The sequence below is a fragment of the Bidens hawaiensis genome, unplaced genomic scaffold (genome assembly GCF_021521415.1).
Source record: "Bidens hawaiensis isolate Kalapana, Puna unplaced genomic scaffold, B.hawaiensis_p1.1 tig00002935_1, whole genome shotgun sequence".
NCBI lineage: Eukaryota > Viridiplantae > Streptophyta > Magnoliopsida > Asterales > Asteraceae > Bidens > Bidens hawaiensis.
Genome location: NW_027491158.1, coordinates 1,588,289 through 1,602,654, shown reverse-complemented (window position 1 = coordinate 1,602,654; position 14,366 = coordinate 1,588,289). Strand labels below are relative to the sequence as shown.

The 14,366-nt window shown below is 33.9% G+C and overlaps 1 protein-coding gene and 1 pseudogene across 1 annotated transcript; one reads left to right on the top strand and one right to left on the bottom strand.

Annotated features, from left to right (window-relative positions):
• Positions 1-342: 342 nt before the first annotated feature.
• LOC143621694 (uncharacterized) lies at positions 343-5,851 on the bottom strand. The gene is made up of 4 exons (XM_077093038.1): positions 5,782-5,851; positions 1,511-1,683; positions 1,206-1,418; positions 343-733 (listed from the first exon to the last, which is right to left on the bottom strand). Exons 1-4 carry the CDS (start codon positions 5,849-5,851, stop codon positions 521-523), a joined length of 669 nt encoding a protein of 222 aa, XP_076949153.1. The 3' UTR covers positions 343-520.
• Positions 5,852-5,887: 36 nt separating this feature from the next.
• LOC143621693 (pentatricopeptide repeat-containing protein At5g40410, mitochondrial pseudogene) lies at positions 5,888-6,364 on the top strand (annotated as a pseudogene).
• The last annotated feature ends 8,002 nt before the right edge of the window (positions 6,365-14,366 follow it).

The window sequence follows — 14,366 nt, the reverse complement described above, 5'->3', positions numbered from 1 at the left end:
TTAGAAATCCAATTTAAAGAAGTCAAAATTGTAAATGAGTATATTAATTAGTGTAGGTTTATATGAAACAAAAGAAAATTCACCAGAATTAGCATAACATAAAAACCTTAATATATTTTGTCCCCAAATCAATAATTCAATCAACGAATGTTACGAATTAAATTAAATCATCAAAATAAGTAAAATTTATCTAAAACAAATCACTAACCGAATTTGCAACCGGGTTCTTTGAGACTACCAACATTATGACCAGTTTTTAAATCAAAAAATTAATATTAAAAGAATTATTTTTTTCTGCTATTTATAAATTCAATAACATAATTAAATAAATCTATAAATTCACAAAAAACAAATTTATAAAGCTAACCAAACATTCAAAACCAAATATGACAAAATATCCAAATTTAAGTACGATAAGAATACTAAATATCCAACTACAAGTACGATAAGAAATACCAAACATAGGTTCACCAACAAACATATGAATTGACCTAGTTAACAAAAAAAATTAGACACTTAACTAGTTAGAGCTACTTTTGGGTATGTTCTTGAGAAGAAATCGAATTTGCTCTTTCATTTCAGTGTTTTCCTCTTTCATATCAGCGTTTGCAATCCTATTTTGCTCAATTTGCTCCATCATTGTAAGTTTCTCTGACCTTTCTTTTTCTTTCTCCAGCCGTTCTGTTTCCTTTTCTTGTTGTAGTTGCGCTATTTTCTCGTTCAACCGTTGTACCTAACATAAAACAAAAAGCATCCAAAAAGTCATTTCAGTCTCTAATGTTGAAATGCTTATACTTTTAGGTAAAATGAATATGTGCCTTATTACTTAATGACATGTATTAGAACATGGAGACATAACCATACAAAAAGCAAGCTAGTCAATCCTAATCAACTACAAGAGTGGGATCTGCTATTTAAACCATTCCTAATATATGCAGAATAAATTATTTAGAAAGTAGAATAATAAATGATCAAATCACAATTTTATATGCATAGCATCGTATTTTGGTGTTTACTACAAATCTAAAATCCATACATATGTATAAAAGAAACTAATTCTTGAAGGCATGTTTCATATACGACAATTAATACTTCTTATGATCAGTTAGGACCAAGTCTAACTCACTAACAGAGTGACATCAGCTATGAGCTATTATATGACTTGAATATAATTGAAAAACTCGACTAAAATAGAACGAACATACCTCTTCATTTGTTGCAGGTAAATACGAAGTACTAGTACCCGGCATTGAAGGTATACCCGTCATCACAGCATGTGGATCACTGATATCGTTAAACCCATACAGTCTACCTTTTTTCTTTCCCCCAACAGCTTGTACCCATGAATCTGGATCAAATAACGGGTGTTTGCTAGCGTCATCTCCATGCCTCTCCTTGACATATTTCTGATATGATTTCTATAAGAAACAAGAACATTATATTTTGTAATATTTATAACTTTTAATAAATAACTAATAAGAATATATATTATATAAGTAAAGAAACTTACAAGAGAATCCTTTGCCCGGGTGTCAACCCAATCACAATCGTTTGGAATATCGATCTCATCTAAATTGATGGCCTCTTCTGAACCCACGCCTCCTCTACGACTCACCAATCTATCTTGACCGCTAACTCGACCCGTACCCCTACCTCCTCCTGCTGAACTGCGAGCCATGATATCTACAACAAAAAATAAAAAATCATATATATTTGATAAATTTTACTAAACGAAAAGGCATAGATTCATTATTTTCTAAACTGGAAGCATCAAATCGGGATGTTGAAGATAATTATGTTATGCTTATTTAAGAATTTATTTGAAGATTGAGTTGAAAGTGCAAACAAATTTCAACTTGAACATATTGAGAACAAAATTGCATCACATATGCATGCATCAAAGCAAGCATACATCCACCACCATTCAAAAAGCAACATAGAAACCTGCAATATACACACCTTTGTATCATCATTCTGGTTTCTGGATGTATTTAAGAGGCTGCACAAAAATATATTTCCAAGTGTCCATTACAGCCAACTGTGAAACAACAGAACAACAAAAGATGGTTGGGTGGGGGTGTTGTTTAAGCTCCAATTACACACTCATACACGAGATAAAACTCACTCACAAGAAGATTTGGCTCACTCCTTTAATGTCTTGCGCGTTCATTTCATTCATCAAACTTACATAAATAAAGAGAAAAATACATGTAACTAAAGAAATGGAAAACAACCTACCCACTAAACATTACTATTAAACTAACCCACATTTTAATCAAACATCAAAAACATATAACTAAATACTGACCAGTGCTTCAACCAAAATTCAGATCCACGACCCACAATCCGGGACCGATCAAGATTATTCCCAAAAGGGGGTGTGGAGAGGGGTAAATTGTAAATATGAAAAACTAACAGTTTGCTCCATTTTTCATCTTTCATTATAACCATGACACATAACAGAAAAGTAACGTACACCAAGGTCATAGTTGAAGGAAATTCAGTCAGCTAAAACCACAATTATTAACTTCAAATCACCAAATTAAAACATTATATACATATATATTTTAATAGCAGGTTACCTGTATGAAAAACAATTTAAACATTATATATATATATATATATATACACGCACACCATTTTAAATTGTTTTAATAGCAGGTTACCTGTATGATAACAATCACAGTTTTTCTTGCAATAAGGAAGATTTGGAAATTAACAAATATAACTGCAAATACAGTTATTGATACACCAAATCAAACTAATTAGATCTCACTTAATTAGCAAGGGCACAATCTCAAATATATGTTTCCCTATAATAGTATTGTAAATCAACATAAAATAAAGCATTGTTCTCTTAAACTTGCTACGTTTGTGCAGTTTTTCTTTGTATCCATAAACACATAAGATAATCTCTATGAACGTCCAAGTTAGAAATTCTGTCAGTCGAATCATGAATATTAATTTCTAATCCCCCTTACAAAAAAAAACGCGACAAAATAAACGTCTTTTCCATGAAAACAATTACATTTTTTTGCAATAACGCAATTGTTAAAATCGTTAACTCGTGAAACACAACAGCTAATTTTGCAAATTTACCACATAAAACCATTAGATCACGCTAAATAAACTAAGAGTGCAAACATAAATCTTATTAGACTAGGATAAACCAAATTTAGGCAAAAATAATCAAATTTGAGGATAAAACATTTGATCTATAGATTGGAATTGGTTAGAAGTTAACTTGAATTTGTAACAACTAAACAAGATTTGGTAACCCTAAATTTCAAAGAAAACAAGGCCAATAGTTTTTAATTTAGAAATTTGTGGAAGATAACTTAACAAACAAAGAGGAAAGATTCAAACAAAGAAGCCATCACCCAAGGTGGAACGTGTACCAGTCGTTGAAAAAAGAGTTAATGGAGTCACCAAATTTGAGGGCGGAGAAAAATGAGGGCAAGGGTGGAGAAATATCAAGATTATGTATATATAACGGAGGTAACAAAATCTGTACTGAACCTAGGGCCCAAATGTCCAATGGACTATATATTAAGTTCTATTATATCTATATTATATATAATATATGAGTGAGGAACCTCTTAAATTTTAAGAGGTACCACTTTTGTTGCATTTTGTACAAGTAGCAATGCATATAATTTTAAGAATGTAGGGGTAAAATAGTCTTTGCCTATTCAAAAGTAATATACAATAATGGTCCTTCAACTTCAATAAAGTTGTTAATATATTAAGTAGTTATACATTTCCCCCCCTAATTATTAACCAACTACCCCCACGACATTTTAACGGCCGTAACTTTTTCACACGTTAATATTTTTTCACAAAAATTACACCATAAAAACGAGCATTTTATTATCTTTAATTTGAATATGGTATTGCTATAGTTTATTAATTTTTTAAAAACTAACATGTTACATGATTTCCGGTTATTACCGGCAATGGGTCGGACATGTTCGACTAATTGTGTTGGAATGGGTTAGGGTTGGAACAGGTTAATACAAAGGGGGTTAATTTAGTTCATGTTGGGATGAGTTTAGATCGAAAGGGTTCTTGTCAAAATGGGCTAACACATTTTCGGGTCGGAACATGTCCGTAAAAAATGATTGGGTTAAAAGTAGTTTATTTAAAATTATTGTACACTTCATCTTCGCTTTTTGCTTGTCGCCACATGTTATGCGCGTTCAAGCATCAATTACGTGAATGACATTGTTTATACATACCGGGTTGCTCGTGTATAGGCATTTTGTGGCGCGATTAACGGCACCGGTTACACGGCCGATGCCACATTAAATGCATACCACCGTCGGGCTACGCACGTACCGTTGCGAGGTTACAAACGTACTAACACCGGTTGTGTTTGTGCGTACACCGCTGCATCGCGCAGGCAACTAGCTAATTTAGTCTAGCACACGAGATTGAAAACAAAAATGACTAAAACAATAGATTCAACTGAATGATATAGGTAAGGAAAAAAAGGTTTGCGTAAGAAACGCAAGAAAAGACGCCCAAGTGGTAAGTATTTAAACAAAGAACTTCTTTCTAAACAAATTATAATGGTGGTAAAAATTTGGTTATCAAATGAAGAAATAAGATACTATACCAAGATTATACGATAGTTACATTTTAAACCCATGTACGGGTCAGGGTCGTGTTAGACCCCATACACGGCTCGACGCCATAGGGCACAGTCTCTATAAGGGCACAATTGTTTTTTTTTTTTTTAATTTATATTTAATACATGTATATATTTTTCAACCATTATTAGTGAAAAGGGTGGAAAATAACCGTCTAAAAATATGAAAAAGTGCTTTAAACATTAAACAATCTAATAAAATGTTATTGGTTTCAGCCTAGTAATGAAATGGTTGCAATGGACAAACATTTTTTGCGAAAACAAAAATTATATAAGGATCATTTATTAGTTTTTATTTTAGGCACTTGAAATCTTGGAGATGACCCTACCCCTACTCATGTATACAGGCACTTGTGAAAACATTGTTGTTAATTGATTTGGGTGAGATTGCATTCTTTTTTTGTTTCTACCTCTAAGATAAAACGCATGCCAAAAGATGTACATCACAACTACTTAGTTGCATTTTGAACTTGCATATAAAGGGAGTTAAAACATGCAATTCTACTTCCTACTTGTGCATTTTAGCGGTATAGACATTCCTTGTGATTTGGTAGTTTGGGTGAAATCATTTTGTTGTTTCTAACTAATTATTCAAGACTCAGATGTGTTCTAAGAGTATGTTCTTCACAACTACTTAGTTACATTATCAATATTTATGTTGTAAAGGGAGTTAAAAAGATATGAGAACACTTGTGGTATGCATGATACATGTTGGTTGTATAATTATGATCAAATGTGTTGAGACTTGAAAAAAATTATTTTTAAAAAAATGATTATGCAAATATGAGCACCTTGCCAACGTGAGATGTCCACCTTCACGTAAGTGCGCCTCTCACTTCTTAGCAAAATAATTGGATGCTTGATTTCATAGACAATAAACATCCAAATATCCATGTATTGGGCTAATGCAAAACACTGAGTATACGAAATGGGTGTTACGGTGTTGGACTAATTTATTTCTATCGTGGGCTAACATCCTGTTAGGCTCATTTCATTTTTAGTCTTTCGTAATTGTATTTTGCTTATGTTGTGTTAGCCTGTTAAACTTTGTTTATGTATGTTTAGGCACAAGGCCATTTGTGTTTGAGCCCAGTGGGCCGTATATAATGAAAGAGAAGTGTCACACTCACAGCAATCTTTTGCAGCATGAAAAATCTCAACTTGGTGACGTGGACGACAATGATATCCTGCTTGGTCCATGGTAACGGATACGAAGCTCTGAATTTATTTAAGAAAATGAAAGAGTCGGGATTCAAACCGAACAGTGTCACACTCACAGCAATCTTAGCTAGTTGCAGCCATTCGGGCCTTGTAAATGAAGGCAAAAATATTTTCAACTCAATAAGATCTTCTTACGGTTTTGAACCCAGTGTGGAGCACTACGCGTGTTTGGTGGATCTTTTGAGTCGTGTTGGATGCTTTGAAGACGCACTAGAGTTGATCAATAGTATGAAAAAGGTCAAAATAGTCCCACCGGCTAGTTTATGGGGTGCTCTTCTTACGGGTTCTTTGGTGCATAGAAATATCGAGATGGGTGAAATGGCAGCGAGTCATCTGTTTGAAATGGAGCCTGCAAATGCTAGTAACTATATTGCATTGTGTAGTATATATGATTCTCGAGGCATGTGGAAGGATGCTTCTCGGGTTAGGTTGAAAATTAGAAGGTTAAGGTTGGATAAAACTAGCGGTTGTAGTTGGATTACAATCGGGTGAGAAGTTCACACATTTTATCAAGGGAACTTGAGTTTTAATACTTGGTGAAATGACTCGTGAAATGCTTGAATGGATTATTAGAACACCACTTTGGGTACATTCAGAAATACAATCATCTTTGTTGTTGTAAATTAATCGGTTCGTATTATTTTAACATTGGAAATTTGTTTGTTTGACCTCAAAAGTCAATGGAGGTAATGCGATAATTCTGATCTCAGCTTTGACTTGTTTTTAGGTATAGCATGGTGACTCGAACCTAATACGAAATTCACGTGTTTAGCTAGACGGGTCATCTTCGTGTCAACAAAGGCAGGTTCACAGGTTGACCTGTTTAACCCATTTATTTTTTTATTTTATTTTGAACATTATGTTTTATGTAATAAATTAAATCGGTTGGTTATATTATGCCAAAATTTAAAACTATAATAGAAATTGACAGAAGATTTCATAATTAAAAGTAATTTTTTATATGCATTTTTTTTTGTAAAATGTAAATCTAATGTATTAATATGTGAAACTATAAAACATAAAAAACCTTTCGGCGAAATGTGTCGTGTTTGTCTCAACCCGCGAATATGCGTGTCGTGTTCACGTTCACTTGTCTGACACAATTTTGTGTCCGGGTCATGTGTCAGGTTTGTGTTAAATATTTGGAATTTTTTCGGGTTGGACCCACCAAGCCGTGACCCATGTAGCACCCCTAAATTAATTGAATCTGTTAAAAAAACATTTACTGGGATTCAAATCTTCAATTTTGGTCGGTTGTATTGTACCATTTGCATAAACAGAATCATTGTGGCTTATATGACACTTGAGACAGTTACTAACAGGTAATTGCTGACTATTTTTTATGCGTTTCCATCATTTCACTGCATGAAACTAGAGAAGATTATTGTCTGATTTGTAAAACTGGAAGTTTTTAAATATAGCTTTGTAAGTCTAGCAAGTCAACCTTGTAAGGGTAATATGGTCTTTTTGTCTGTTTACATTCAGCATACACCAAAGTTGATAGCTATTATATAAAGGCTTTTAATAACTTTACCCTTGTAATATTTCAACCTGAATCATAGTGGTTGACAGTTTAGTTAGTGTTCAATCGCTGTTTTGAAAACCTACCTATATCAATATTACAATATGGTAGCATGGTATTGGTGGGTCCCATAAACATTACAGTAACAACTTGTCATTGTTAGAAAAGAACATATATATTGCTACGCATTACAGTAACAATTGCACTAATTTTGAAGTTATTTTACTAATCTCGTGAAAATAACGTTAAAAGTGGCGGAAGATTAATCAGGTATCATGTGGTTGCGTTGATAGCTGAAAGACAAGGGTAAATGCACAAATCAGTCGGGTGTCCCGATGAGTGCTATGTGCCTTATGTCCAAGGCTTGATGCAAAACTACCAGCGAGCCGGGGTCTCACCGGAAGCACCCTCTTTATCCCTATGGGGTAGAGGTAAGGCTGTCTACATCTTAACCTCCTTAGACCCTACCATAGCTTTGCTATTGGTGGGATATACTGAGTACGATGATGATGATGATGATGATGATGATGATGATTGCGCCTACAAAGTAAATTTTCTGTGTGGAGTACATTAGGAATCAGGATGTAAACACGTATAGTTTGTTGTCCGTTAAATTACAAATGATTTTTTTATGCGTGCTGTTGTAATTAGGGGTAAAACGTAAGAACCAACCCAACTGGAACCGTTTAAGGGGGAATTACCACACCAGGAAGCGGACCTCCTAACACGCCGTGTTTTGTGGTTTGATAGGTTTAACCAAACAAAGTATTCATATGATGCCTTTAAACTTAAGGTCAGCCCAACAGAAGGTTCTTCATCATCCAACACAAGAATACAATGCAAAAAGTCTGTAAAACCATGAACCGCATTACATAATAGAAGGAAAAGTGAGATGGTAAATAAAGACTCAACAGAATTAAACTAAGCAATGCCAATAAATCAGGAACCATCCCGATGACTCGTAAACTATCTTGACTCAGCAACTACCCCAGCCTTGACTCCAAAGTCCAAACGGCTCCATTTAATGGCTAACAAAATTTGACTTAGCACTCTTTCTTGGTACAAGATACATGCTCTCCGTGGTGTAAGTGATGCAGTTTATGTTCATTATGTTCAAGAAATTCATCAAAACATGTTGTCGAAATCTGATGATATGCCAAACCGTTTTTCTGCAAACTCCTAGCATATCATCAGATTATGCCAAGACGTTTCGATGAACTTGAACATAATGAGCACAAGCTGCATCACTTACACCATGGCGATGCATCTATGGTACACCACTCAACTTGCAGCATTGAAACCTGTGGAAGATAACATTAAACCTGGTTAACATCATGTAGCCAATGTAATATTATGACAAGCTAGGAAAGCCGAAAGAGACCTTATGATCTTCAGCGAGCGCAATGGTGTAGGACCCGCGACGGAGAAAGGCCCTGCTATCACCACAATTTGCAGCAACAATTTGACAAGGTGATACGCGCACAACTACAGCAGTTGATCAACATTCTGATAAGCCACAGAGTGTGCAGATTCCCACCTTTTAGTCGAGTCATCTGTATAGCCTTCGCATTCCCAAGCTTCTTTCACTTCACTGCTTGGTTCAGTTCTGTCATTATCAATGAGTAAAAAACACTTTAGACACTGCCAGATTCGAAGAGGGGGAAAGGGGGGGGGGGGGGGCTGCTCTTACCCGATACACCCGAAAATTTTAATATATATTTCAAATATGTATTCTTAATGTTTAAAAAAATTTGAAAATTTATATTTATAATATAGTGATACTATGCATATCATGAACTACCATTATTGATGAAAATCAGAAGATGACAAGACATTCCAGAAGTTATCGAAAGAGTGTTATTACCCGCCACGGAGAGCATCTCGATCGCCCACGGACTGTACGCTTCAAGGGAGAAATATCACTAACAACTGTTAGATCGACATCGCCATCCGGTAGGTAAGTTTTCAGAGGCACAGAACCATACCGCAACACCTGCATGTGATGCAGGTGTTGCGGTATGGTTCTGTGCCTCTAAAAACTTACCTACCGGATGGCGATATTGATTGATCTAACAGTTGTTAGCTAGCATTTCTCACTCAGAGCGTACTTTGCTTTGTGAGGTTTATGATGTTCTGCGGCTGAATGAAAAACCAAAACAGTGCATACATGCTTAAAGAAATCTGATTCATTGATTCCATATACATTATACTTTTAAATAAGTAACTGGTGTCAATTGTTACATTAGATTAGTGTTGGAGTACTCATATACATTATACTTTGCATATCTTCTATTAGCATATACATATCGGCTATTACATGTAAATATATAACTAGTGTCATGTCTGTCGGATTTCATATATGTTATACTTTGCATAGCTTCTATATACATATACATATCGGTTATTACTTTTAAATAAATAACTAGCACTGTCATGTTACATGTAAAAAATGGTCTTGTTCTTTTGACATGTTAACCTTTATTAAACACCGATTGTTGGTGGTCGCCAATGCTTTGGTGAGAGATATGGGTGGGGGCCTATTTTCTTTTGATGGCATGGTTTTGGCGCCTGTGGTATGCCACATCGCATAGGTACCGCCCCCAACCATAACCACAACACTCAGTCTAACAATATAGCATGTGATCGTCAAATAGGCTCTTTTTTCTTTGTATTGATCTTATCATGCCATAACTGTTGGCCCATTTAAATTATGTCATCATAAAGGGGTTGCAACAATAAAGACTTATGTTATAATCTATGTATTTATGTCACAAAACATTATTATGTTATCCTAGGTTTAGGAAATAAGGCGGTTGGGAAGTTAGTTAATTACCCGCCAGATTGTTGAAAGGTTGTGCATGTTAATGCACCTTTAACCGTTGTAACTGTCTAAACCGAAGACTACACATAGCCTGTATATTTGTAATTTTTTATATCAAGATTAGTTTATTTGTTATTGTTTCTCTCGACGTATTAACCCACTAAACACTTTGACAACACTCAACAAAATCCGTCGTTGCCAAGTCCTAAATTATCTAATAACTGGTGTCAGAGCGTATTTGCTTTTAAGGGATGTGTGAAGAAATCGAACAATTCAATTGTGGAAGCTAAACGAATTTGAAGTAAACAGATGGCGTACCAATATGCGTTTGAAGCCCGGGATGGTGTGGACAATTCACAAAGGAATCCCTCGCTTGTTTATGATATGTGTGATGATCATAGTATCACTGGTAATCTGTGTGAAGATATTGAACCCAAGGCATAGGCGAGAGGCTGCAACAGAAAAATTCAAGAAGAATACTCCGAGAAGAAGAGACAAAAAATATTCATTCAAAAATCACAAGTGCTTTATTGCAATTAACCAGGCTGCTAATTATCGAGAGGTATGCCAATCACGTATAGAACATTCTGAATTTATGGTGAAAGATACCGATGGTCAAGGGTGAAATGATATTTGGTTTGCGAGTAAGAAACATGCATGTGGCAATAAAGGTTTGTTTAAAACCCTTAAAAGGTCCTATGGGATTGAAGAATGGCCATTGATGGCACAAAGGGTATTTTCATGAAAGGGCCAAATTGTATTAACATGCCATGGAAAACCATTGATAATAGAATCTGTCTATTATATACCAAACGTAAAAAGAAATGGTTTAAGTGTGCATCAATTGATTGATCAAGGGTTTGAAATCGATCACCTTCGAAAAGACATTATGTTTCACCGAAAAATCACTTGAAAACATCCAAACAAATAACCAAAGCTTACGATTGTGGGAAGATCATTTCAAACATTCTGATATTGATACTTGAATAATGTGGAAAGAGAAACCGATGAAAAGGGAAAGACTAAAAGTGACTAGAATACAAATAACATCAAGGATTGTTTCACTATGTTAGACTTAATTCAGGTAGTGATCGATGTTGAATACCACTAAAACATGTTCGAAGGCAAATTTAAGATAATGGTAAAATGGTTTTTGAAAGATCTTCTTAATGCAAACTTGACTCCGGTCCACCATACTGTGATCAAAAGGAAGCAGACTTATTTGAATTGTATGCAATGGTTCATACAATGGGCGCTAAAGAAATCAGAAATGGTGAACAAAAAATAACTTTTGGGGTGTGGTTGCTGAAGGGGTCAGACCAAAGCCCAACTTAAGCCAGGAAGTAAGAATCATATACTTAAAGTATCTGGACATACTCGTTTGGTACCACTCCGAATTTGGAGGAAACAAGACAAACTTTTAAACAGGGGAATGTAGCATACAAGGAGGATCAAGGAAGAGGAAGGCTGATATAGATGAAATTGCTAACAAAATTGATGCAGATGCAAGACTGATTAAGGAAGAGGAAGGCTGAAATGGATGCTTACAAAGAAGAAGATAAAAAGGTAGAACACAAGATGTATGCAAGCGAGGGCTGGATTCAACATTTCAAGTACATGAAGTTGTGAATAATGGATGACAAGATTTAGGGGATACATTGTTGGCCCTTTTCTGTCGCAAAACATATTATGTTACCAGATTGTTGAAAGGCTGTGCCAATTAACAGCTTTGTTATTGATGGAGTTTTTATTATGTATGGTTGTTATTTTTATGTGCACACGTGTTTTGGATGTTAAAGACAAGGGTAAAGAGTTATAGAATTACCAGGATAAAGCCGAAAAACAGTTTGGTGTATCGATGAACTTCTTGAACATGATGAGAACAAAACTGCATCACATATACATGCACCTAAGCAAGCAATAGCATGCATCCACCACCATTCAGAAGGCAGCATAAAAACCTACAAAAAGAAAATGAATCATCATTCTGGTTTCTGGTTGTATTTATGGGGATGCTTAAAAAGATATTTCCATGTGTCCAATACAGCCAACTCTGAAATCAAGGAACAACAAAAGATGTGGAGGGGGGGTTCAGCCCCTAATTACACACTCATACACAAGATAAAACTTATAAAAAGATTTGGTTCACTACTTTAATGTCTTGCGCATTCATTTTATCAATTAAACTTACATAAACACAGAGAAAAATGCATGTACCTAAAGAAAAGGAAAACAACCTACCCACTAACCATTACTATTAAAGTAACCCGTGAATTAATCAAACATTAAAAACATGCAACTAAATACAACTCATGCTTATCCATTCTTGATACAACTCAAACATTAAATGTGCATAACTTGGTCTACGGGCCTCCGTTTCAAGCGTGCTATCCATCAAAATAGACTTTTGGGTCACTTTTATATTTTTAGTCTAGGTTTTGGGTTTTCTTTTGGGATGTTGTTTGGCCGGTGGTTATTTTTGTTCGCCCAAACTAACTTTGGATGCTTTATTAATATGTTGAGTTACCTTGTGAGTGATTGATCAGTTTTTAATAAAAATGAATTGCTTTTTGGGGTCGAATTTGGGGCTTTGGAGAAGGATCATCACGGGTATTCAAAGAATCAACGTGATTAACCTTTGTTTACTATTAGTACGCTGCATCAATTCTTCAACCAGAATGCAAATCAATTACCCGTAACCCGGGACCAATCAAAATTATTCCCAACAAGGGGTGTGGAGGGAGTAAATTGTAAATATGAAGAACTAACAGTTTGCCATAATTTTTCTTGCATCTTTCATAATGTCCATGACACATAACTGAAAATAACATACACCAATGTCATAGTTGAAGGAAATTCAGTAAGCTATAACCACAAATATTAATTTCAAATCACCAAAGTAAAACATAATATATATATATATATATATATATAGGATAAGTATCATTACAGAACAGTTAGATTATATAAGAACTTAAAGGAATCCTTGAAAACTAATGTTTTTTATAAAAAATTTTGCATGTTAATGTTCTTTGAGAGTAATTTTATCATCTTTTATATATATATCTACAATTACAATTTTGAAAATTAGTTTTAGAAATACATATCTATGTTTTGTTTTACACCTATGTAAATTTGTTAGTACATAAATTTTACATGTATGTAAACTTGTGAATAATATATGTAATAAAAAATTTTATATAAAATATGATATAACTACTCTTAAATAATGTTAATATATTAAAAAAAGTAAAAAATTGTTTAGTTTTTAAGAGTTCCTTAAAGTTCTTAACTATTTTAGAGTTCTTAAATGATACCAACCATTTATATATATATATATATATATATATATATAATTTTAAATAGTTTTCAATAGCAAGTTACCTGTATGAAAACAGTTACAGTTTTTCTTGTAATAAAAAGATTTATAAATTTACCAAATATAACTGCAAATACAGTTGTTGATACACCAAATTAAACTGATTAGATCTTACTAATTAGTAAGTAACAATCTCAATTCATATGTATGCCTTTAACAATATTGTAAAGCAACATAAAATAAAACATTGTTCACTTAAATTTGCTACGTTTGTGTGGTTTTTCTTTATATCCATTAACACATAAAGATAATCTATATGAATGTCCTAGTTAGAAGTCCAGCCAATCAAATCATGATTATTAAATTCTAATCATCGTTACCAAAAAACGCAACAAAATGAACGTCTTTTCCTGTTATTTTTCCCATGTATGAAAACAATTACAGTTTTTATGCAAGAATACAATTGTTAAAAGCATTAAGTACTCATGAAACACAACTAATTTTGCAAATTTACCACATATAAAACTGATTACTTCATGCTAAATAAACTAAGAGTGCAAACTTAAATCTTATTAGACTAGGTTAAACCAAATTTAGGCAAAATAATCAAATTTGGGGATATAATATTTGATCTATATATTGGAATTGGTAAGAAGTTAAATTGAATTTGTAACAACTAAACAAGATTTTGTAACCCTAAATTTCAAAGTAAACAAAGCAAATAGATTTTAATTAAAAAATATATGGAAGATAAGTTAACAAGTAGGAAACATTCAAACAAAGAAGTCATAACCCAAGGTGGAACTTATACCTGCCGTTGAAAAAAGAGCTG

What these genes read in the sequence shown, in the direction of transcription:
- LOC143621694 (XM_077093038.1), bottom strand. Translation starts at nt 5,851, where the DNA reads ATGGACCAAGCAGGATATCATTGTCGTCCACGTCACCAAGTTGAGATT. An exon ending in CCCGGGCAAAGGATTCTCTT is followed by an intron (nt 1,419 to 1,510) that starts GTAAGTTTCTTT and finishes TGTTTCTTATAG; the next exon opens with AAATCATATCAGAAATATGT. An exon ending in TACCTGCAACAAATGAAGAG is followed by an intron (nt 734 to 1,205) that starts GTATGTTCGTTC and finishes GTTTTATGTTAG; the next exon opens with GTACAACGGTTGAACGAGAA.